The 26319-nt window shown below is 41.3% G+C and overlaps 1 protein-coding gene across 2 annotated transcripts; it reads left to right on the top strand.

Annotated features, from left to right (window-relative positions):
• The first annotated feature begins 3941 nt into the window (after positions 1 to 3941).
• Positions 3942 to 22647, top strand: NMD3 (NMD3 ribosome export adaptor). Of its 2 annotated transcripts, none has more exons than XM_083739645.1 (16): positions 3942 to 4031; positions 5496 to 5585; positions 6928 to 7062; positions 8599 to 8695; positions 10054 to 10134; positions 11351 to 11479; positions 12309 to 12399; positions 12896 to 12974; positions 13448 to 13544; positions 14333 to 14450; positions 14701 to 14846; positions 15784 to 15896; positions 17517 to 17589; positions 18759 to 18865; positions 20738 to 20808; positions 22322 to 22647. In XM_083739645.1, the coding sequence occupies exons 2-16, from the start codon at positions 5542 to 5544 to the stop codon at positions 22453 to 22455; spliced, it is 1515 nt and encodes a 504-aa protein (XP_083595771.1). In that variant the 5' UTR covers positions 3942 to 4031; positions 5496 to 5541; the 3' UTR covers positions 22456 to 22647. The 2 variants fall into 2 exon arrangements, with proteins under 2 accessions (XP_083595771.1, XP_083595772.1); XM_083739646.1 differs by lacking the exon at positions 3942 to 4031 and adding an exon at positions 4120 to 4460.
• The last annotated feature ends 3672 nt before the right edge of the window (positions 22648 to 26319 follow it).

Genomic DNA, 26319 nt, shown 5'->3' with positions numbered 1-26319 from the left:
GGGAAAAATAGGTGTCAGGGAACTGCCACCGGCTCATAGACGAGAGATGGAAGGGCAGTTGTGTTATAGGGAGCCTCCGAAAATCTTGCGAAGCAGTTCCTCTTCCAGCAAGGAGGAAAGCCCCACCTCCAGTGGAGAAGAGGTGCAAGGACCAGAGGATGCTGGTGGGAGCCTTAACACCGAGCCTGAGCAAGCCGGAGAGGCAGGGGGCATGCCCTTGCCATCGCCCATCCTGCGCAGTAGTCTTCGGCGCAGGGAGGGGCGGAAAAGGCTGGGGGTGATGAGACTTTTATGCTGGGCCATAACAGACCACTCCTGGATTCTGCTAGCGACTGAGCCAGAAACTTCTCCCGGTTTCTCGCCCCAGGAGCATGTGCTGAGCGGGGCTTTGCTAAGGAAAGGGGTGCTAGGGCAGAGATATGGTGTTGGGAGAGCCCTTGATCTTGGTGTAGAAAGTTAAATCCGCGGGAAGTGGGGAGAGGGCAAGGCTGCTTAGTTTGGAGATCACAATTTACAGTGAGCCGAGGAAGGAAACATGGTCTTAGCACCTCCTACGAGCACTGGAGGCACGCAGGCACCAAGCCCCTGCTCTGCCTCGCTTACATCCCCGCTCTCCCCTCCCCTCCCCGCTCTCCTCCTAGCACCCTCCACAGCTTGGCACCCTAGTTCACTGCGCCAAAGCCCCTGTATGGTCTAGGCTGCTTTGTTGGTTCCTAAAGGTAAAGGGACCCCTGACCATTAGGTCCAGTTGCGGGCGACTCTGCGGTTGCGGCATTCATCTCGCTTTATTGGCCGAGGGAGCCGGTGTACAGCTTCCGGGTCATGTGGCCAGCATGACTAAGCCGCTTCTGGCAAACCAGAGCAGCGCACGGAAACGCCGTTTACCTTCCCGCAGGAGCAGGGACCAAGCAACGGGAGCTCACCCCATTGAGGGATTCGAACCGCTGACCTTCTGATCGGCAAGCCCTAGGCTCTGTGGTTTAACCCACAGTGCCACCCACGTCCTTGGTTGGTTCCTAGGAGCTACAAAAGCTTCTTAGCATGGTTTGTAAGCAAACACAAATACATCTTCATGTGGCAAATGAAAGCACTGCCAATGTCCCAAGCTAACGAAGGGATCAAAATAATTATTTTGAGCGATGAGAGCTGAGGTTCAGCATATCTGTGGTTAAAAATAAACCTGTAATGGAAGCGGAGTCACGTCAGACAGTTCTGACTTCACAATAGACCCATTTCACACAAAGGATAGGCTTTGTACCATCTCTTCTAGCACTAAGTGAAAGCCTGTAATTTCCAAAGCTGTATTTCGAGCTTCAAAAGAATCACAAAGGGTTGCAAATGAGGAGGGTACAGTACTTACCACAGGGCAAAACAAAGCAGAGCGCTGATGGCCTGAAGTCATTTCAGATGAGGTAGCATAATCAACAGTTGTTTACAACTCCATAGTTCATGAAAAAATGAAGAATTTCGTGGAGACATACAATTTGTCTTTAAGTCGCCAGAAGATTCTCTGCTGCTTTCCATGCAATATTGTAGCACAGCCAGCTATCCCTTTAAAACTGTCTCAGGCATTGCCCTATAACTGGCATTTAAGGTCAGCCTCCCTGACATGGATGGGGAAAACTCAGGCTGGTGGTGGGGCAAATGTGGCCCTCCAAACCTTTATATCTGGCCCACTGAACTCTCCTCAGGCCATAGCCCTCCCCTGACTTGCTGCTGAGCTTTTTGGCCAGGCTGGAATATGTCCCTGAACTTCTGCTTGCTGAGCAGCTCCCCCCCCCCATCCACAAATATTACTGAAAAGCATTAAAAGTACCCCCTTAATCCTGGCTACACCAATGTTCCCACCCCTATCTTCTCAGGATATTTCAGGATAGCTCACGCTCCTGCAGCCAATCAGAAGTCGCGCCTTGATTTTCATACAGTTCCAGGAGTTGAACAGATTCCCAGAATGCATTCTGTTGGAAAACCAAGGTACCACTGTAGTAATATTTGAACACACACCCCAACCCAGTTATTCCCTCCCCTCTTTCTTCTTTTCCCCACTTTCTCTTTTAGTTTTTTAAAATCTTATATAACATTTCAATGAGATTGACTGCTGTTGGCTTTTGTTCTCATTACCTAATAAACAGACTGTATGGATAAACTTTTAAAAAACAATTGAAAAAGGGTCTATAGCCAGTGACTACTCGGTTTAGTCCAAATTGTTACAGCAAAGATGTTAGTACAGTGGTACCTCAGGTTATATACGCTTCAGGTTACATATGCTTCAGGTTACAGACTCCGCTAACCCAGAAATAGTGCTTCAGGTTAAGAACTTTGCTTCAGGTTGAGAACAGAAATCGTGCTCCAGCAGCGTGGCGGTAGTGGGAGGCCCCATTAGCTAAAGTGGTGCTTCAGGTTAATAACAGTTTCAGCTTAAGTACGGACCTCCGGAACAAATTAAGTACTTAACCCGAGGTACCACTGTACCTGCTTTAGTTTAGACACAGCATTTCTGCCATCTGCTGGGCACCTTCAGAACCACAATTTCACTCAAGCCATCAAAGCAATTGTGCCTGGCAAAGCACGGACAAAGCCGATTCCTGCTTTTAAGCCATAGCCTGGGTATAACAGTGGGGTTTGTTTGTTTTTTGCCAAGGCTGCAGTCAATATTGTAGACCTGTTTAAGGGTGAAAATTCCAAATCAGTGGCCGAAGCACCAGGCCCGTTGGTAGACCAGCTCTGTGTTACAAAGATGTACCTGCAAACATGAAGGCCGCCAACGTTCATGGTGACATGGCTAAAAATAATGTGTAATAAGAAAGGGGTAGTAAAATTCATGCTTAAAAGATGGTCTGACAGTTGGTACCAGAGGAGAAATGGGACAGAGGAGAAATACACCATGATGGATTTTTGGACTCTTGCTTGCTTAGAGATTTGTTTGAATGAAGGGTGGCAGAGAAATATAACAAATCTTTAGAAGCGTGTCACCAACATGAAAAGTTTGGAAAGGTCTGTTCTAACCCTCCAGAGCGGATTTGGGGACGGCGTGGGGCAGGGGAAGAGGTGAAAGCCCCACTGCCCTGACCGGAGCCCTTGTGGTACCTTCCACTTTCCGAACCAGGTAGCCGAATCTGGCCACTTGAAATTAATTGGCCCAAATTATTTGTGGTAGACTCATTGAAGTCAGTGACCACAAGTAAATTGGACCCATTAATTTTGATGAGTCTGAGTAAAAAACTTAGATGGGAATTCCACAACAACCCAAGCAGATGGGAGAGGTATAAATAAAATTATTATTATTATTATACACGGATGCCAACAATTTTACTGCTTATATTGCATATTTACAAAATAGATATCCCATGCACATATCTGTTTAGTTATTTATTGATATTTAGCTGAAAGCTTTGTTAACGACTGCTCTGTTTCTACTGTTGCCTTTCTTTGTATTTTCGGGTTTTACTTATTTATTTATTATTTATTTATTATCTTGCTGTGTTTTATGCAAACCCGCTTAGGGATTTTGCCCATTAAGCGATATATTAAAATGCTACTGATGAGGAATGATGGTGATACTTTCGTTGCTCTTTTAAAATAAAATTCTTATTGGAAGTGAAGAACGGAAAGGAAAGCGACGCCTGCTCTGCCGAGATGCAATCTCCCTGTTACAACGAGTCAAGCTTAATGAAGTCAGCGTTGAAAAAAGAAAAGAAAAAGGGACCCCTGAGCATCTGCAGAGTGCACTTCTCCCGCCACGTGCCCTTGCCTCTGTCTCTATCTCTCCCGCCTCCACCTGAACAACGGGGCTTGCATAGCAACACCCGACGAGAGCAACCCTACGCCTCCGGTTCTCAACTGAACCTGCGGGGAGGGGGAAAACACGCTTTCCTTACCTCTATACGTCGCCACTCACATGGCGACTTCCCGTTTCCCCCTCGGCGTTCTTTTCCCACCGTTCTCGCGAGAGCTGTGCCTTCTCTCTATCTCTCCACTTCCAGGACGTTGGAACGCGAGGCGTAGACCTGACCGTGAAGAGAAAGAAAGAGGCGAGGGGGAAACCGAGCGCGAGTCGCTTTGTGGGGCCTCTGCGTGGGGGAGGGGGGAGAGGAACGCGCGCGGGGAGGGGGGAGGTCGTTTCGGCGCGCGCAAGACGACCGTCGGCGCCCTCAGCTGCGCTGGGCCCAACCGCCACGTGCCGCCTCAGCTCCTCTTTCCCCTCCTCCTCCTCCTCCTCCTCTTCTTAATTTAACCGCCGGCCCGAAGTGCTACATCACCTCTCCACCCGGGGCTGGATATCGCTGTCCCCCATCCTCTGCTTCCGAAACTGTGGAGCTTGCCGCGTTGCCATGTGGGCAAGAGTGCCTCTGAGCGGGTGCAGATCGCTGCTGCTGCCAAGGGACCCCGCGACCTTTGCCCTATCTAGAGCGGGAAGGCGACGAAAGGCGGCCATAGAACGTGGCTTTATCACATATATGGTTGATTGGTGGATTTGTTTTTAAAATGATCGTCTACTTGGATGGGCTTTTTTTAAGGATATTAAGCTCGAAAGAGGCATCTGTTTTTCGTTTTCTTTCAGTACCGTACTGTGTTGCTTCCCCCCGTCCCCACTACGTGTTGCTTTGGGCTTACAGCCATGGGCATAGCCAAAGGGGGCAGCTGTCCCCCTAAATCAATAAAAACACTTAACTAACTGAGGTGCTGCCCCCACCCAACACAAATGCTGGCTATGCCCGTGCTTACAGCCAGTCAGAGAGCCCCTGATTTCCTGGATGCCAAATATGTTGTATTGCAAGTCACTTTGGGTTGCCGTGGAAGTGACTGGCCAATTTAATTAATAATAATGATGTTAATAGTGTCTTAGACAGGCCATTTGTTGCTGTACGCTGTCAGCTCAATGTCCCCTCATGCCAGCACTGATGTCCTTAGCAGCTTTGGGACCCCACATATCCACATCATACTTTTAATAATAATAATAATTTATTATTTATACCCCGCCCACTTAGCTGGGTTTCCTCAGCCCCTCTGGGTGGCTTCCAACAAAATATTAAAATACAGTGGTCTGTTAAACATTAAAAGCTTCCCTAAACAGGGCTGCCTTCAGATGTCTTCTAAAGCACATTTGTACCATTTTTTAAAACTATGGCTTCCTCCAAAGAATCCCGCTAAGTGTGGTTTATTCATCACAGAACTACTGTTTCCAGCACCGTTAATAAACTACAGTTCTCTGGGTTCTTTGGGAGGAGCCAATGGCAAAGTGGTATAAAGCTGCTTTAAATGTATGGTACTGGTGTGACCTGACATATGTCACCACCCTACCCCATTTTCTTTAGTACTTGCACCTCAGTACTTGAGCTTCATCAGTATCAAAAACATAAGAACATCACACCCACATAGATATCTAGTTGACGACGATGGGAACAAGATGTTTTTGATCTGATCCAGTTGGGTTGTTCTTATGTTAGACACTCTCTGTAATAGTTGGACCATAACCCATGCTCTCACCTCACTAGGTGCTAATGCGTGTCTCATTCTTGGGAAACACATGTGAAGCTAGAGATGGAATACATGAAAGAGCCTGCAACGGTCAGCCAGGGGAACATGTGAGTAACATACTGTTTTTGACAGCCATACAGGAAGGAGTGTTGTCCTCCATGTGAATATATTTGCGGGAGAGTCACTAATAGTGTTGTGGTTAGTAGGCCTGGGTGAAACCGTATTGGCCCGAATATAAATCGCACCTTTAAATTTTTTTTGGGGGGGGGGGAGAAAATACCCAAATATAAGCCGCTCCATTCCTCACTGCTCCTGGCTGCATATGGGGGGGGGGGAGCAACTTTCCCCTTTCCTCACTCTCTCCCTTCCTGGCCTTAGGAGAGAGGACGGGGGACTATGCACGGGACGGGTGACAGCTGGGGAGGGGGAACCTTCCTCCTCCTCAGCTGAGCTGTGCAAACAAGCTGTGTTGTCCCAGCCCACAAGTGCCTGGGTAAAACCGCCTCAGTTCCCGAGGTGAGAGCTGGAACAATTTCACCCGGTGCCTCGTGGGCAGAGGCGAATGCAGCTTGTTTTTTCAGCATCACAGTATATCGCCAAACTGTGATGTTCGGCTGGCGAAACACCATGATGTTGAAAAGCTGATATCGCCCAGCCCAAGCGGTTAAGAGTGTTGGACTAGGACCTGGGAACCAGGGTTCAAATCCCTACTCAGCAATGAAGGTGACCTTGGACCAGTCATTCACTCTCATCTGAACTACCTCACTATTGTGAGAATAGATTGGGAGGAGCTCACTATTGTGAGAATATATTGGGAGGTAAGGTGGGATATAAATGAAATAAATGAATAAGTTGCTTGTTTGAAATCAGTTGATATCTCCTTATATGTGGAGGACTAAAGCAGAGCTGGAAGCTCCCCCCCCCCCCCCCGGTGTATTTGCTTTCCACTATGCAAGAATTTGCCATGGGGGGCTACTTTATAAGAAGCAGTTCTCCCCATACATGTCCTCCTGTTATTTATACTCTCAGATGTGTTGGAATATCAAAGCATTAGAAATTAGTAGTGCTAGAAACAAATAGTCATTTTGCCTACTTGTTCATGGGTCAGAACCTACTTTGTCAGGTGCATCTACAAAGTGCTCCATAATTGAATTGTGAAATGCAAGAACAGACCTGACTCTCAGATTATTACTAATATTTGCATCAAAGCACTTGAATGAGCTCAATTCTTACCTTGTTCATCCTCAAAATAAGATTGTTGTTACACCAATCTAGCCAACCAGGCACATGCAACTGAGTACTATTTACTGAAGGCCACCCATTGAGTTGCCTCAGTAGCATTTGAACTCTGGTCTCATATGTTTGAATTATAACACTATCCAGGGAATAATCATGACTTTGTCTTTTGTGCATTTCTGTTTCAATGGTCATTTTCTTTCTTCCTTCTAGCCTGTGCTGCCAGTGTGGCATTGCAATTCCACCCAATCCAGCCAACATGTGTGTAGCATGTTTACGGACTCAAGTGGACATAACTGAAGGAATTCCTAAGCAAGTCATTGTTCATTTCTGCAAACAGTGTGGAAGGTACCAACTGTTTTCTCAATCTTAAGGGCACTGACATGACATAACTTTCCTGAGTGCTTATATAAACATTTTAAAAAGTAAAAGTAGATGTGTAGATCCAGGAAAAAAATGCCTTAATCCACAGTCAAGCAAAACTTTTTTTAGGCTAAGGGAAAAAAATGCAAAATAGTGTGCAAAGGCCTTGAGTCTGCTTGTGGCCAGAGTCCTTAAGCAGAATAAGCAGGTATTCAAAAAGGATTGTTCTGCATGTTTCGGTAGATAAAAGGTTTCAACAAGGGTTTTGGAAGCATCAGCTTAACAATGGCTAGTTCCCTCTATCTAGAAATACAAAATTTGTCAATTACCATGCCTTCCTTTTGTGGCACACATTGCAGAGACAGATAGTAAGTCTTGTAGTGGGGAAAGAAGCACTTCATAATCACCAGAACATCAATTGTCACAACGTCATTAGGGATTTTCAGAGCATAGTTGCTGAACAGAGAAATGTCAGAACTCCAACTTTTGGTGGGGCATGTAGCTACCTGCATACTTTCCAAGAAATATGGAATATACTTTGTGGAAGGTATGGGCAGACAGATTGAGAGTCTTCTGAAACAGAGTGCTTTGTTCTTTTGTTGCATGATGTGAGACAGTCTCATCTTTTAAAAATTTATTGTTTGGTGTCACCAGTCAGATGGAATCCACCAGAAACTTCTTATACATAAGGGCAGTTAAAGTGAATAGGACTGCTGCGTTGACTATAAATCATTGCTGTTCATGCCAAGATATTACATTTTATTTAAATAAGTTGCTGTCTCACATAAGGATATTAATATAATTAGCATACATTAATGTTGAATATCATTATAATGTACTATGGAGGCATTATTGTTTTGGGGGGTATTGTTTTGTAGAGGGGGTTATTGTTTTGTTCATTATTATGTTATGTATTTCTGTGTTTTTATACTGTAAACCATCACATGGGTCCCCAGATGAAGGGTGATGTGTAAATTTAATTAATAAGCCTTGATTTATATTTTGTATTTGAAATTGTTCATGTTTTTCTGCCTTTGTCATGGAGTTTGGCTAGCACAATAAACTTATATTCACACTGTATAGCATATTCTTTGAAGGTCAGTTTGTCTTACTTGAGGTAGTTGTTGAGTTGTCAGTTACCTCCAGCCTCTAATGACATTTTGACTTAAACTTTCTTAATTGTTAGTCAAAATTCTAAAACCTTTCACTGTTTACATCTGTTGTGCATGTTGATCAGCTGAGTTAGCAGGTGCATATGTATGCATCATACTTAATCACAACTTCTTTGACCATTTCTGGCTGTAACATTGTAAAGCATAAACCTCTGTTTTTGTGGCATTCAGTAGAAAGCAATGAGTTGTTGAATGATGATGAGGAATTATTTTCAGATGCAAAAGACTAGGAAATTATTTTGTGGCATTATTAGTGTTATGTAGTTGTAATGCTATTTAAATATAGGCACATCATTGTATATATTTGGTTTGAGTCAATTTCATGTATTGCTTTTATTTTCAATTTTAGATACCTTCAACCACCAGGAACTTGGATTCAGTGTGCCTTGGAATCAAGAGAACTTCTGACATTATGCCTTAAAAAAATCAAAGCTTCCCTTAATAAGGTTAGTCTTGTAGCTCTATATTTTTATATGAAATTGGAGTCTACTATATTTCTGTAAACTTCATTCTGCTTGTGAAAGCTGTGATTCTTACGTGGAGTTAGCCACTAATAATGAGTTGATTCTCCAAGCAGATGTACTTTGGTTGTACCTTCCACTTCTATTTTGGGGGCACTGCATACAATGATAGTTCCTTAATGGTATGTACTGGGGGATGTTTACCACAAAAGAGCTGTTCCTTGATTCTGTGTTCACAAGTACCTATGCCATTAGAATCTATACCCATAGGCATCCACAGAAACATAGTGGACTGGGTTATCATTCTTCACCAGTTCTGTTTGTGAGGAAAAAAGCATAATTAAAATTATAAGAAGCACTGAAGAAATACCACTTTCATGACGTGGCTAGACATGGAAGCCGCATGAAATACCTTCATCATTCAACAAGCAGTCTTGTATGAGATATTGAGAAGCAGAATGGCCGTTGGACCATCTGAGTGAAAACCCCACTTCTCCCAGTGCTCCTTGTGTCCCAAGCTGTAAAGGACATCAGCAGTAATAGCCTAGGTGACAAAACCCCAACCTGTGAGGGACACTTAATGTTAGGTGGCTACAACATTGTGGTTTTTTCCTTGAGAGCTGCCATGCCCAAGAGATTCAGAGCAGAGTAGTAGGAACATGTGGGTGAAATGTTATTTGTAAAAAGATTTATTTACCACGATATTGTAAAACATCAGGGCTACACTATAAGGCACAGCATAAAACTTTAAAAATACAGATAATGTGATTAAGTTATGAAATATGTTTTCATCCATCTTGTCCAAGTCTGAATAGGCATTCAGACAAATGAAATTATGCTGTTATGTAGCTAACAAAGAGATGATGATTTATTTAAAGTGCTAATAGGTGTAGGGATATGTTTGATGTAGCAGTTCCATTGGTGTAAGGGTTCCATTGATGTAAGGTAAAGTATTTGCTGCTAACTTAGAGGGTTCTTGTAGCAGTTGGGTGGGGTATATTCTAAACAGCAGTTTATGGCTCGGTACAGGATTTCGCTCCATGAATTTCCAGTTTGTGCATGAAGGTGAGCTGACGTTCAACGCAAAAGTCAATAAGCCAATGGGCAGAAGCAAGCCATGAAGTGGAAGCAGGGATTATTGTCATCATTTGTTGATTAGGAGACATACATAATAGTAAATGGAATATTAAAAGTTTTAATAAATGCCATGTATCATTTCCTGTATTTTAACAGTGACATTAGTTGAATGTAAGAGCCCAGACCTATGTGGCACCATTTCTGTTGTTCAGCATTTGTAGAAATATACAGTAATGGTAATCATGCATGCTCTTTCCTCCTGACAGGTGCGGTTGATTGAAGCAGGATTTGTATGGACTGAACCACATTCCAAAAGACTTAAAGTAAAGCTGACTGTACAAAAAGAGGTGATTAGACTTTGGAGTGACTTTTATAAATCAAAATTATTAGGGAATCCAGGAGCATGTTGTGTTAGCTAGAGGAAGTCAAGGATGTTCTTGCTTGTGACTTCCTGAGTTCTGAACAATGTTACAGCCAGATTATGCACCATGAATGTCAGTTCCATTAAAATACTAGAATTTGCTTCCATATAAGCATGTATAGAACCAGGCTAGAGGTTTCTGTACATTGAAAGGATCCAGACTTAGGACTGGGGACCGGACTTAATGATCTTTGTATTCCTTCCACTTGTATTCCTTCCATTTCCATCAGTCAACTTTATAGCACAATTGTGAGGTAAGAAAGTAAGAGTAAGAAAAAATAGCTAAGTAGAAAGCTTGGAGTATTGAGCTAAGACTCAATACTTCAGAGCATTTGGGCTATTAGCTGTATCTCTTTTAATGCCAGTTACTTTTTAATTTTAATTTATTTAAACAATTTATTGACCACTAAACTGCAATCATCTGTAAGCAGCTTACAATGATAAAATACAGAAATTATATGAAAGTATTTCTATACCACCACATTATAGAAGATGGCATAAACTATAGAACATCAGGCAGTGGAAGACAGGAGTGCCTGGCGTGCTCTGGTCCATGGGGTCACGAAGAGTCGGACACGACTAAACAACAACAACAACAATAGAACATTCAATACCATTTAATTTTTCTAAAATGCATATAATTATTTAGATGACTTTCTAATAAAAAATGAAGTAGTAGCAAAGACCTTTTGCCACAAAAACGTGAACAGATGCTTGAAAGTCAAAAGTGAGGATACCCGGCAAATCTCTGCTTGAAGAATATTCCATAGCACGGGGTTGGCAACTCTAAATACCTGACTTCTAGTTGAGGCAAGTTGCTCCACCACTTCATTAAGGTCCAGGCCTTGCAAAGCCCAATTCAGATGTTATAGAGAAATAGAGCTGCATGCCATCAACAGGCTGATGGCACTTTGCTCCAAAACTCCTAATGACCGCTCTCAGTGGCTTTATATAGATGTTAAATAACAATGGGGTCAAATGGTACCCTGTTGAACCCCATAACACAGGTGGCAGGGGATCAAAGAACTCTCTCCCATGTTACTCTTTGGCTTCAACCACACAGGTAGACTGTCAAAGGTTACTCCCCAGAAACAACCTAGTAGAGATGACTGAAAAACTTAATCTTGCACTTCCTTCCATAGGTGATCAATGGGGCAGTTCTTCAGCAAGTCTTTATAATAGAGTATGTTGTTCAGTCTCAAATGTGTGATGACTGCCATCGAGTTGAAGCTAAGGACTTCTGGAAAGCAGTGGTACAAATTAGACAGAAGGTATGTTTGTGCTAGGGACGCGGGTGGCGCTGTGGGTAAAAGCCTCTGCACCTAGGGCTTGCCGATCGAAAGGTCGGCGGTTCGAATCCCCGCGGCGGGGTGCGCTCCCGCTGCTCGGTCCCAGCGCCTGCCAACCTAGCAGTTCGAAAGCACCCCTGGGTGCAAGTAGATAAATAGGGACCGCTTACCAGCGGGAAGGTAAACGGCGTTCCGTGTGCTGCGCTGGCTCGCCAGATGCAGCTTGTCACGCTGGCCACGTGACCCGGAAGTGTCTGCGGACAGCGCTGGCCCCCGGCCTCTTGAGTGAGATGGGCGCACCAACCCCAGAGTCTGTCAAGACTGGCCCGTACGGGCTTGGGTACCTTTACCTTTACCTTTGTTTGTGCTACATATACATGCATTTGTGGTTGCCTCGTGTACTGAACTTGTGTATAAAATATATGGCTTTTTAAACTCTGGGTTGCGGGGTATTGTTTTTGTTTCTTACTATGGTACATATTTTATATTGTAATCTCCCCTGTGATGCTTGGGTGAAGGGTGGTATGGAAATTTAATGAATTTTGAAGCAGTTACAAAATGCTTCAATGTTTTTGGCAATTGTACATGTGCCTAGGTCCTAGTATGTTCCACTAAACTTGCTCGAACTTAATGCTGAGTAAATACAATATAGTGCTGCATATTTATGTATTCCTGCTTTAGTAATTTCCTGGGTCTTATGATCTGTTTGGACCTTGGGTGAAGTAGCAACCCTGTTGATCAGCCACATTTTCAGATGCCCTGGGGGCCTTTACATGAAAGTGATGTGTACAAATCTTATTTTTATTCTTAGACTCTACATAAAAAGACTTTCTACTACTTGGAGCAATTGATTTTAAAACATAGGCTTCACCAGAATACTCTTCGGATTAAAGAAATTCATGGTGAGTGATGTTTATGAAGCGACTAAGTTCTTGTAAAAGCAAATATGATATGAAGTACTTGCAGGCGTGAAGGAGAGGCTAGGTTTTTCAAAATAAGAGCTTTGGCATATAATAAATATGATGTTTTGTGTATATAACGTTGGTCACACTTGGAGTACACCCATTGAAATCAGTGGGCTTCATTGCTTTCAATGGTTCTGCAGTGGCTAACAGTAGATATCGCCCATATAATTAATATTTTGCATAGAGATGAAGAGAAGTATATTTATTACTTGGGGCTGCCATGCCTGCTTGTGTTGCTCACCAAGCCACTACCTCATCCAACCTTCCATTCCCTCACAGTTTGCTTTTGATAAGCGTAATATATTGTTAATGAAGGGAGAAGTAGTCTTGGGACTTGCATGAAAATCCATAAAAGCTCTGAAGAATATAGATCCCTGTGATAATATATCAATATGAACCGCCATGAGTTTTAATTCCATATACATGCTTTCAGATGGCCTTGATTTCTACTATGCTTCAAAACAACATGCTCAAAAGATGGTGGACTTTCTTCAGTGCACGGTTCCTTGTAGGTAAGACTGTCTTTAAAGTGTGTGATCCTTTGCATAGCTGCATCATTAATTAAAGTGTTTTAGTTTAGTCCCACTGAAGCTAGTGCATAGAAGTATTTCAGTGTTGCTCTACCTGGATCAGGGAATCTGTCTATATCACAGAGACAGCAGCGGTGGCAGTAGTGCCTTTGCCTCTTGCCTTTTTGTAGGTGCTTGCAACAACTACAATGCTAAACTTTAATTGTCAAGAGAAAGCAGCTTTCTTTTCTGCCTTCAAGATGCTGACCCATCCTGGAACTTCCCCTTTAGGGTCCCTTGTCCCACACACCTCCAGTTTGAGAACTTAGGAGTGGATTGTTAAACATAGCCAAAGATTCTCACCCTTTTTGTCATTTGTGGGGTTTTCACTTTCCTGCCCAGTTTGTTATTGTAGCCATAGAAATTCCTTTTTTTCTTGTTATCTCTGATTTGGATTTGCTTTTTTAAAATTTCAGGTCTAAGTCATCCCAGCGTTTGATCTCTCATGACATTCATAGCAATACATATAACTACAAAAGCACATTTTCTGTGGAGATTGTTCCAGTATGCAAGGTATTTTTGACTTGATTCTTAGCCCGTAATCAAGAAGAAACTGTGTTTGGGGGACTTCCTGTTAAATGGATTGTTTGCACTGCCAGTGCTATAGAAACTATATCTGCTAAGACATCTGCCCCATTTTATTCAGTGGGTCTATATAGGATTGTAGCCTAAAAGCACAATACTATGAGAAAACAGAAGCTATCTATTTCAATGCTAGCATGAATTTCAAAGAGCCAGTGTACAGATTTACACAAATATCTTCATCTCTGCTTCAGTGTAGTTTGAAGGGATAACTTTCATGAGTGAGCGAGATGTCATAGCTAGAATTTTTCATACCATCCAGTATCCAAACACAACACATAAGGAATCATCAAGTACTAAACAAGTATCTGTGAATCCTCTTGAGAATGTTAATTATTGAACTGCAGTAATAATTTTTGCTCTAGACTGCTGGTACAACACATTGATACGAAAATAAAATCCATATTGAAGTATTTGTTTTTCAATTGGAACTTTTGTGTTTGGGAAAGACTTGGAGAATATGTTCTAACGATTTCAGAGATTAAGAAATTTTACAAGTGAAATGCGCCTACAGTTCTTACAGTCTGAAATCTTAACTACTAGCTTTTACAGAAATTCAGCTAAAGGATTTAGTTAGTTGCTTGTAGTTTCCTAATCCTCAGACCTCCTTTCAGCATTTTAGTAATTCTAACAGCAGATTTACAATGGGAATTGATGAGCTTTTTGTTTTTGTTTTGTAATTGCTTTGCTTTCTTTCCTTCTTTTTTCTCTCTGTTCAGGACAATGTTGTATGCTTGTCTCCAAAGCTGGCTCAAAGCCTTGGGAATATGAGCCAGATTTGTATTTGCCTCCGAATAACTAGTGCCATTCACCTCATTGATCCTAATACACTGCAGAGTAAGTTTTTTTGATGGTTTTCATATTAAAATGTAATCCAGTAATACTAATAGGAATCACACTCCCATCAGCAAAAATTTATATGAGCCTGAGGTTGATGTATTTGAAAAACTAAGCTACAGGCTACTGTGATGGCATCAGGTGCATTGAAGAGAATATCAGTCCTATGTGACTTTTCCCACACACACACAAATCAGAATAGTGGCTTACAAGTAACATCTGCATTACTTCTATATTTCTTGTCTTTCAGTTGCTGAAGTGGATGGAAACACTTACTGGCGTCATCCTTTTAACAGCTTGTTCCAGCCAAAGCAGTTGGAGGAATTTATTGTAATGGACATCAGCAAGGCCCATGGGAGAAAACAAGGTGCTGGTGCAGGCATGAAATCCAACAAAGTAAGAATTGTTATTCTCTTATTTGCGCCTCTTCTAGAAGCTTGGCCAGATCTTTCTCCCTGCCTTGGAATTGTTTAACTCTGTCACATGTCATTTGAAAGCTGTCAGACCATTGATCTATTTAGCCCAGTTTGCCATTCTAACTGGCAGCAACTCTTTCCCATATCTGCTCCCTAAGATCCTTTTAACTGGTGAAGCTGAGGATTGACCTTGGGCATTTTGTTTCCTAAGTAGGTGCTCTGCCTTTAAGCTATGTCACTGAATTACATGTTAGTCTAAGTTCTTGTATTTTTGAATGAGCTGTGCTTCTTTTGAAAGGGAGTTCTGCATTTGAGATGTCACTCCCAAGAAGGTCATGTCCATCTTTGTCCATTTAATATCTCAGGTAGATAAAAATTAAAAGCATATATGCACATTGGAATACGCCAACTTTTGCTGTGGATAAAAGAAGGAAAAATAAGAGAATCCTTTTTAATTATTATGAATCAATTCTTACTGTGCACTTTGTGTGTGCAAAGTGCATTAACTATCACAATTCTGCATCAAAGTGATTCAGACTCAATGTGAAGCAAACTTATCTTTGTGGCGTATAAATTAAGCAAATCTGCATGGTTTTACTTTATTTTTACATTATTTAGTCAGCTTTGGTTTGACATGACATGATATGTTTTGCAAAATCAATTTGTAGGTCGGTGTAGCATCCAGCATATATCATTGATACATGGAATGGCATTTTCAGAATGGCATTTGCTAGAAAAACCATGCAACAAATATATTTGATACATACTTCCTTAAGGATAAATTGAGGGAAATTGGCAGTTTGAGAGGAAATTAAGATGCTGAATTATAAAATGTGAGAGAAGGTTTGGTTCAACTCTTAACATATCCAGCTTTCATTTTTAATCATATGTGTTCTTTTCTCTTTGTTATTTTGAAGCATACACTTGCTGAAGCCTGGGTGCAGAAAACATCAGAGTTGAATACCGATACCCAATATTTCTGTCGTACTCACTTGGGGCATCTTCTGAATCCTGGAGATCTTGTGCTGGGGTTTGTAATGCTGTCTTCTGCTTCTGGTTGACGTTCAGTTCCATTCTTGCATACCACTTTAGAAGGCTGCAGACTGTGCCACTTCAGAACTAATAACTTTGATAATTGATGCTAATTGGAGCTGTTTTCTGAAACCTTAAGGTACTCTGAAAGCTGGGAGGTATGACAGGACTGGGCAACGTTTTCTGCAATATAATTATTATAGGGAAAGTTGATGACAACATTGCATTAAAAGGAAGAGGATGAATTTGAGAAGAACTTCCTTTTAATAGCTAGTGCAAAATACAGTGGGCAGTATTTACCCTCATGCACCTACTTGTTAAAAGGCAGAGTAATTCACAAAGCTGAATCTTTTAAGTCCAATGCTTGTTTGTAATAGGCTTTTTACTTTAGTCGGAGGCAGGGTTCTACAAACCCATTCCCTAATGGTGAGTGCCTCTCCCTTTCTAGCAAGTGCCTGAGTTCTCTGAATTTTAACAAACCATTTAAAGGACTTCTGTGCATACCCCCAGTAAATGCTAATCCTGGCGATAAATGCTTCTGTTTTTCTCTTGGAGACCGTCATCAATAGCTGTTGGCCCTGGGCATCATCCTAGGCTTAATAATATTCTTGACACAGAGCAAACAGAGATGTTCTAGCAACAGGTTCTAATCAGGACAACAATGGCACCAGTTTAGCCTCAAGGCCATGCTCAGCTCTTCTGCCCTTCTGATGCCAGACCTGTCCTCTTAGAGCCCTTAGAGTGAATTTTTCTTCTTCCATTTCCAGCACATTAGCTGGTGGCCATCCCTGTTACACGCTTCAGGACTCCACAGTTAAAAACATCCCTTTGCAACAACTTTTTAGAGGTGTCATTGTGCCATGCCTTCAGGATTGGGAAAATTAAAAGAGAACACTGAAGGCTATAATGTGTCATTCACATGGCTGACTCCTTAGATGCCTATAATAAATATTGTCGTCTTGATATTACAGCTGGAAAAGTGGAAAGTGTTATAAATGCCAACAAATCATTTTCGCACCAAATGCTCCACAAACTTTGTTTCTCTCCAGGCTTCTGCCAAAGTCCCATGCAGAATGCAGGGAGATTAAATCCTCATGCAGAGGATTTGAGGCAGTGGAAGCAGGGCAGAATGGGCTAATGGCAACCATATATAATAAAAGTAGCAAGTAAGCCAAGCAAAAATGTATGGAGCCAAAATGTCTGTCACCATTATATCAAAGCCTCTATAACATATCTCAAACCAAGCTGTTAAATGGACATATTTATATAATTTAAAAACACAATTAAAATCTTCTCAATGCCAGCCTTAAGGCAGCCCAAGTAGGTGGATAATTTGACATTTCCTAAAGGTACAAGGTCTTGAGTTTTAGCAAGTCTCCATTCTTGTTACTGTTTTGATTATTTGTTACATTTTCTGTATGAACATCCTCTGCTTTTCAAAACTTTTCATTCTTACATCCCAGCAGTGCCTGTTGTTGTTGTTGTTGTTGCTGCTGTTCTTGTTACATTTTCTTTCCCATTCTGCTTTGCTGTTTCTATTAGAAATATTGACATTTCTGAGTTGTGTAGAAGTATGATACAGTTAACAAAGAAACCCTTCTGCATATCCTTATTTTAGGTTTGACTTAATGAACTGCAATCTAAATGATGAATTTGCAAATAAGATGAACCCACATAATGTTCCAGATGTGGTAAGTTTTGGATACTTCTTTCCTTCCTTAAACAAACATTTGGGCACTGATGAACAGTTGAGTTGAATTAATTAAGATCATCATGATATAGACCAAGAATCTCAATCTTATGCCCATCCTGCACAACTTGGCTCCCTTTGTCTCCCACTAGTGTCTCTGTGCTTTCTGCCTGTTAGGTCAAGAAAAGTGTCATTTGATGAAAATCCTCCCCAAATATTTTGCTTCTGCATAATGTTAGACAATGGAAGCCTTGTCGATTCTGTCTAGGTCATGAAGGCTCACTTCACCATATCTTTCCCAGTATGTGTAGTCATTCTAGAAGCAGAAACTGGAGCCTTGGTGGTCCACATACAGCCCGTGAGGCTTGTGTTGCTTAGCCTGCTATAGTGGCCTTTGGTGTCATTGATACTGCTAAAAATAAAAATCACCCTCCTGCTTTCCCTGAATTTGTACCTTTGTTCATTTATTCTTAGATGCATTATTTAGTCCCACCAATATATCTCTGGTGTTTTTATACTGAGGTTTTTTTATTTTTTTGTCATATGGAAATCTTACCACCACATTAATGATTGCAAACCTAAATATTCTGGTGGAATAGTTAAGAGCATGAGCGATGAGTTCAGTCTCTGGTTCAAATGTCATTCCACCCATGAACTGACAGTGTGTATAATATGTCACATTCCATGTCTGTCTTCCTTTCCCAGACATTAACATGGAGGCAGTAATGCTGGCATATCTCACAGTAATATACAATATATATGAAGTACTTTGAGCATTTATGGAAAGCAGTACAAAAATATTTAATAGCTTTCTTCAATATTCGTTCCTCCCCACTGCCCCTTGTGGTCAGTTTTAACACTACAGTTCTATAGTTGCTTCAAATACCAACAGGGCCATCCTTACCCGGGGTGCAGGGCACCCAGGCGCCAAATTTATTCTGGGAGGCACCAAAAAAAACTCAACAACTTTTGAGTTGCCCCCCCCTAAAAAAATTGGGGGTGGCTAAACTAAATTTGGGGGGCGGATCTTTGCACCCCAGCGGTGCATGTGCTAAAGATGGCCCTGAATACCAGTTTTCATTTAAGCTTTTTCTCTTAAGGGATCCCTCAGTATTGTTCTGTAAGTGGTATTTCTGACACAGTACCTTGCCTTCCCCTTTCCATTCTTAGGTTTTGATCAAGAAGAGCTATGATCGCACAAAACGTCAGCGTCGCAGGAACTGGAAACTGAAAGAATTAGAAAGAGACAGAGAGGGCATGGATACAGATGATGAAAGGTATTTTTTTGGGGGGGTTGTTCTGTGTTATCTCCCATTTGTTCAACCACCCAGTGCATAATTTTATGAGCAAAATAAGGTGGCAGAGAAAACAACTTGGATTTCATGCATGCTCTTTAGACCAGGGGTAGCTAAAGTTGTATCCCCCCAATGTTGTTCATTTCCAGTTCCCATCATCCCTGACCATTGACCATGTTGGCAGGGACTGCTCTAGAGGGCACCAAGTTGGCTCCCCCTGAGTTTAGACTAATGCTGAGGCTTGTGGCTGAATTCTATAATGGGTGCCATGTGAAGAGTTCTGTTAAGTGTTGAAACCTACAATCTACAACATATTTTGTAATAAAAATTGCAACATGGATTTCACAAAATGAGGCAAATGTGGGACAGTAGACCCAGAGGGGGGAGAGAACTGGCCCTGTGTGTACTTTGCATTTTGAAAGTTTGCAAAAGTTGAACATCTAGACAGGAAATCACAAGGTGATTTCTAACCACCTTTTAGACTAATGTACTACTATAATTTCCCAATAAGTCAGTGAGCACAAAACTCATTGAGTTTCAAAACCAAGATGGAACATAAGAGCAGTCCTGCTAGATTAGACCCCCCAAAACCCATCCACTCCAACTCACTGGATGCTACAGGACTTAACTGAGATTATTTCAAACATTGGAGATTGCCTCATCTTGAAATAGCAGGATGGGCTGTTGCTAAATTATTAAGAGAACTTTTATCTTGTGGAAGGATCCTAACTGCATTCTACCTTTGCAGGAGTGTGGTTTCCCAGTAGTATGCATCATAGTGTGCTCTAGGATGGGCCACCTCAGTTTTCCCATGGATCTGTTAACTTGATATAAACTGAATGATCTTGGGTGCATCCTACCTACTAAACTAGTGTATGAAAGTTTGCTACCAGAGCTTTGTTCCTCAGTGCAGGAACTGAATAGCCTTTCAGCTCTGGAATATTATAGGCTAAGCTGATTGCTGGAATCTGGACGAGAAAGCCAGTTGCTACATTCAGCAAGTAAATTAGATGCCGCTGTTTGAACATTTTAGAAATTTACATCGATGTTGTTTCAGACTGGAATTGATGTAACGTGTGGTTGAATCGCATGAGTGGTTTCCCCCTCCAGTTGTAAAACAGCTACAACAGGCTCCAATTTTGATGTCTTGGGTGAGGGGATATTTAACCATTTCCCTCCCACACAAACCCTGTTTTCCCACAAGTGATTATTAAAGCACTTTTATACTACCATTTTAGTATGTTTAGGGAAGTTTTTTAATGTTTGATGTTTTATTGGTTTTTTTTTTAATATTTTGTTGGAAGTCGCCCAGAGTGGCTGGGGAAACCCAGCCAGATGGACGGGATATAAATAATAAATTATTATTATTATACCATTTATACTATTGGAATTCATGGCAGTGTATAACAAAATCAATGCATGATAGTCGAACACATGAAAAACTGATGGAAACACATGGGGGAAAGAAAGGTAAGAAAGGGCATCCCAATCAGATGAGTGGGGTACAAATAATCATTATCATTATAATAATTATACAGATACCAGTCTTTTTCCACAGTGTGTAAAAGCAGCTGGAGGTGTTTGATGGCAGGGGTCAGACTCTGGAGAGATCCAATCAGGAATCTCCCATGTCACATCTTAGCACTTTCTAATTTGAATTTTTCAAACTAATTTTACTTGCTCCGTTTGTGAATGTTCATCTTTCCCAGTAGTCGGACATAGTTTATATAGCCTCCAGGCAAAAATTTTTAGTTTTCTGTATTCTGCTTATAGTTTATGAATATAATGGTGTAGAATGCACCTAATCCCCAGAAAAAGTTATAAAATTGCTCACTTTTATTTCTACTTTTATAGACAATACCAGGACTTCCTAGAAGATCTTGAAGAAGATGAGGCTATTAGAAAAAATGTCAATATTTATAAAAGTAAGTTTCCTACATGAAGTATTTACCTTCTTTTACCGTATTGTAATGCCCAGAAATATTGCCTGTCTACAGTGGTGCCTGGAATTCACAACCAATGGTGGCTACTCTTATGTTAGTTGTTTTCTAGTTAATATGTGTTCTCTCCACTGTTTCTCTCTATTGTCATGATCTAAGTATCTGGGGCTAAATGTTCCAAGCCAATTTAATGACACTTTGAGGGATGAGAAGCTACATATAACTGCCTGCATCTCTTTTGTCACATTCTTCCTTTCCCAGAGCATGCATTAGAGCAGCTTAGGACTTGTAATACATCATCATCTATCTCCCCAGGTTACATCAACTTAAGGAAGCTTTGTCTTGACCATGCTGCATCCCCTGGCATGCAGGAAAATACTGTGCTCCTGCAAGCATACTTAATCCCCTCCTGGAGGCACAGTTTGTCTGACATTAGTTGAGTATCTGATGAGCTGAAGTTGGGAAACAGGATGAGGAAATTGACCGCCTGACCAAGCCCTTAGCAACTTAAGAGTACCTTGCAGGAGCAAATGAAATTAGGGTTCTCTCCCCAGGACCAGGATGCTGTAAGCTTTTAAGGACTTGGGCTCCTTTGAAGCTAAAAGGATGTGGGGCAGTAATTGGGGGCAGTCAGAAGGAACTTGGTCTCAACCTAATTATTCCCCGCTCCAAGAAGATCTTAAGCTGTGATGCAGGCAGCAACCCTAACAGCTTAATGTATCCTTTAAAAATCAAAATAAGAGTAGGGGATATATTCTTGTTGATCCCAGGTCTCCCCACTCCTCTCCAAATCCTTTTGTACACCACAAGGAGGGGAAGAGAAATATATTCCCCTTTCCCCATTGTTCAGGATAAGGCTTAGATAAGGAGGTCACTTAGTCCCAGATTTCAGCAGTCTTGCATTATTTTGCTGATGGAGGGGGCAGGGCCCCCCAAACATTTATTTTCTTTGTGGTCTTCCAGTTTGTTCCCTCTAGTGATGAATTGTATTACCATCCAGAAACCTCTGCACACTTGAACATCCCTGATATGCAGAATTTATGTCTATGTTTGTTTGTTTTTTGAATAGAAAGGAGCGCAAACTGTAGGAGACCAAGGGCTGTATGTGTATACTGCCCTCATTCCGCCATGTAACTAACAACAGCAGGGCAGAGAATAGACACAAGCACTTGGTATGAATCCTAGGCGAAAGGGAAGCAAGTGGTCTGCTGCTTGCTCTCTTCAACCTTTTGGGGGAAGGATAATTAGTATTCTATTCCTAATTAATTATTCTGATCCTAATTAATCTTGCACTATAATTATCCATCACTCAGGTTTAGACTACAAAGCAGGCATTAAAGCTATTGTGGAGGTGCAGGGAGAGAGCAAATATTTTGAAAAGAATTTCCATTGTTTTCTTAAAGAATGGCTAGCTATTTGACAGTTAGCTCAGATAAAGTGATTTTTATTTTATTTTATTTTATCTTTTGAGGTCTTATGTTGCTTTATGGTTTTATAGATGCAGTCATTCCTGTAGAAAGTGACACGGATGATGAGGGTATTCCCCGGATCAGCCTTGCTGAAATGTTGGAAGATCTTCAGATATCTCAAGATGCTACTGGTGGAGAAGGCGCTGATATGTTGACGGAATAAGCTAATAGGTCTTGTTAATGTGAATATTTTTCTTCTTTAAGAAAAACTAGTTATTACAGGAACCTATTATAGGCATTCATAGACTTGATGTACAAAGTTATAATCACAGTAAATTTTGAACAACAGTTCAACAATAAATCATGCTGGAAAGTGTCGTTAATGGCTAATAAATTCATTGGGATATATACTAAACCTGAACGGCATTCAGACTGTGTGATTATGATTATTTTTACTTGTTTCTAAATTTGTATAGGTATGCAAATACAAAGATAGTTCCAAAGCCGTGTCACTCACTGAATTTGTTTATGCTTTGGCAATCTGTAATCTGCACCTGGGATCTCTGGTGTGTTTATGTGTATTGCAGGGCTGCTCCCAGTAACGTCAAAAACTGTTCTAATCTACTTTAAACTACCATTTAGTGAGAAATACAAATCTTACATTCAGTTGCTATATGAAGCTGCAGGAAAAGAAGAATGTGGAGGAAAGTGGATGGAACTCATATTTCTGTAATACAGTCATCTAATAACTGTCTAGAATATAGGCCCTAGATTACAAGAGGCTTAATTTTAATTCCCTCTAGCGTTATTGGCAGCTGATGCCCCATAGTAGAGATGTTACTGTGTGCTTTGAAAATTAGCCACATTCTATCTAGGGCTCAGGCTTTCTAAAAGTTAACTTTGCGTCAGTCCTGTTGAGGCAGGCTACTGTTTTTCTTGGAAGGGAAGGGAAGCTTAGGAGGTTGCATCTTTGTTCTGGAAATCCATCTCTGCATGTCTGTCTCTTGCACAGGTGGAGGGAACTGATGTGCGTGTGTAAAAGAATGACATGGACCCGTTTTCTTTATTCAACCAAAGTAGCTCCTTGGGAGTGGCGGAGTTCATGTAACTTGTAGTTGAAAATGTTTGTTTTAAACATTTGATCCCAGATCCAACATTAGATCAAAGTTATTATACAATCTTGCCTTGTGTTAAGAATAAAAATTGTGCCCCTATATAGTGGCTACTTCCTAGTACAGCATTATGATCATTCATTGAGATTCCTAAATTTGGGTGCAGGGTGGGTGATAGGCAAGAGCACAATATGGTGTAAGTACTTTTCATTCATACGTCTTTGGTCACTTCCATTTTAAGCCCACCAGCATTGTCTGACTCTTTAAAAACCTCTGTCTGGAACGGCTTCATCACATGTTATACCCACCTAGTAAAGAAAACCAACACTGCTATACACTGAAGTAATACTCATTTCATTAAAAACAACTCTTCTCGGTGAGCTGTATGATGAGTAAAACTGTAGGCAGAGAAACAAAACTGCATTGCAACATTTCAATAAAAGCAGGCTGCTTCCACTTCTGAATTTCTCTCTGCCACAGACTCTCCCTTGAACTCACGAATCCGTTATCTCTTCTGCTTCCAACACCACCTCCGTCCAATCTTCCCCCTCCTGCTAGTCATCGTCTCACCACCAGTCCCTTGGCTCTGAGCCTTCTTCCCTTGGGGGTTACCCAACTGGTGCATCCCACTGTTCCTCTGTGTCCAGCCAGTGTGTGACATCTCTCATGAGTCTTGCCACTCATTTCCAGCTTATCATGTTTTGGCTTCAGTATAATAAAACACAACAAGATACAGTGGTACCTTGGGTTACATATGCTTCAGGTTACATACGTTTCAGGTTACACACTCCGCTAACCCAGAAATAGTGCTTCAGGTTAAGAACTTTGCTTCAGGATAAGAACAGAAATCATGCTCCGGCGGCGCAGCAGCAGCAGGAGGCCCCATAACAGGCAGAAACATCGTTAAGTGGTTCTCCCAAGACCCTCAACAATTTGCAAGAGGTTCATGGGGAAAAGAAATTGGGGAATCTTTGATCTCAGAGGTACCTGTCAAGATGCAACCAATTCAAATAGGGGATGCTTTTCCATGAGGTGATCTCAACACAATTGGGAGAGGCTGTGTTGTAAATTATGCAACTTGTTGGGAGGGTGCTGCTTTTTTGAGGGAGTTCCATGTCGTCAGCCCAAACACATTTATTTCAACCATTGTCTTTTCCCTGGCAAGGTTCCTGTTCTTTTAACACTTATTCATAAAGTGCCTAAGATGTGGTTGCGCAAAGATTAAAGCACAACATAGCACCAGCCCATAGGTTTACCACTGAGAATAGTGATGAGACATGGGAAGGAAGAGGGGAAATTGGGAAAAATCAGCATGAACTAGGTTGGTTTTAAGATGCCTTTCGTAGCTGTGTGTCTGGCAGAAATTCCTTTCATGTACATGAAGTAATAGGATGACCTTGGCTGTTGCAATTGCTCCTGCCGTGCACTTGTGAAAGCTACAGAAGACTTGTCAACAAAAGAAAAGGCAACCCTACTATTACAGAGTGTCATCTGTCAGAAATGTGTTACGCAATAAGAGCTGGCAATTGATCCATTAATGCTTTCATGTGAAGACAAATACAGGTATGGAAAGGCTTAATTGAGGCATGTTTCAAAACAAAACACTAGTAGGTTAGAGATCATCTTTTACTGCTGAGAAGCATATGCTAGTGATTCTGGGCTGAAAAGATACATTTAATGACAGTGTGAAGAGAAAACTGAAATATTCATTTGTTACTATCTCAGCAGTAGATTTTTTCATTATACAGTAATAATATAATTAAACCTTGTGTACTTGTGTCTGTAAATAAATAACCAGTACCTTTGTCTTTAATCACAGCCACATCTGAGGAAAAAGATTGCCTTAGCCTGTATAAGCTTGTTTTATGCTCTTTGAGAGTGATAGGTAGGTCCTGTTTTACAGCTGTTGGGAGTATACAAAATAAGTTCTGAAAGTGACTATTACATCTACTGTACATTGATAAAACAGCATTCTCAGGCGTTGGAGAGTTTGCTTCAGAGTTTAGATATAATCCTTCGCTTCAGAGTTTAGATATAATCCTTTGCTTCAGAGTTTAGATATAATCCTTTGCTTCAGAGTTTAGATATAATCCAATAATACGGTGTGGGTTTGCATAATAATACCTTGTCACCATATGATGCGGCTGGATTAGTGCTCTTCTTGCCTGTAACTGTCATAATTGCCCCACTAGCAAAGTGAGTGTCAGCTATAAGCGCTGAGAATGTGTGAAACTTGCCCCAAGTAGTTCTGAAACAAAAGCAGCAAGGTGACTAGGAGATAGCTGGAAGGAGAAGGCTGAAGAGGACTTTTTCAACTAGGACATAAGAACTAAAGAAAAATCTCCAAACATGATGAATGCTAAGATACGGTTTTGTAATGCTAGGCATTATGGGGGTTGTGTTACACAATTCTAGGTTTGTCACTTGCACCTGTAGGAAGTATGTCTCAAGTTCTTGAATATGGAAAGAAAATGGAACATTGCAAACGCCTTTGCTTTTGTATTTAAATGTGTTTTTGAAAAGTTTTATTTCTGGGGGGAAAGCAGCCAAGTCATGAACATTGAACCAGCTCTTTCTCTGAATTTTTTATTGTTGCGCCATGGTTTGTTTTGGGCTACATATGAGTAAGGAGAGAGCTTAACCATGTGTCCCTGTTCAGTCGATATGCTGAGCCAGTGCTAAGGCTTACCTCAGCAGGGCTCACCAATAGAAAGATGGGATTTTCTGCTTTGCCACCAGCCCATGGAAGAAGGGGGAAATCATGTAAAATATAATAAATGTCCTTAATTTAAACAGCATGCAGGATTCAACAGTCTGGGCGACACCAGTCCATTTCCTGCAATATCTTCTTTGCTCCCTTTGATTTCCCAATTCTAAAAATCATTTTTTTGTTATTAGTCTCTTCAGTTCAACCCCAGTCATCTAACCACTAGACCTTTGTGCGCAAGTGAAGGAAAATATTTCAGAGGCACAGC

The sequence above is a fragment of the Podarcis gaigeae genome (assembly GCF_964106915.1).
Source record: "Podarcis gaigeae genome assembly, chromosome: 5".
Lineage (NCBI taxonomy): Eukaryota > Metazoa > Chordata > Lepidosauria > Squamata > Lacertidae > Podarcis > Podarcis gaigeae.
The sequence above is the reverse complement of the archived record's forward strand: the minus strand, read 5'-3'. Positions and strand labels throughout refer to the sequence as shown.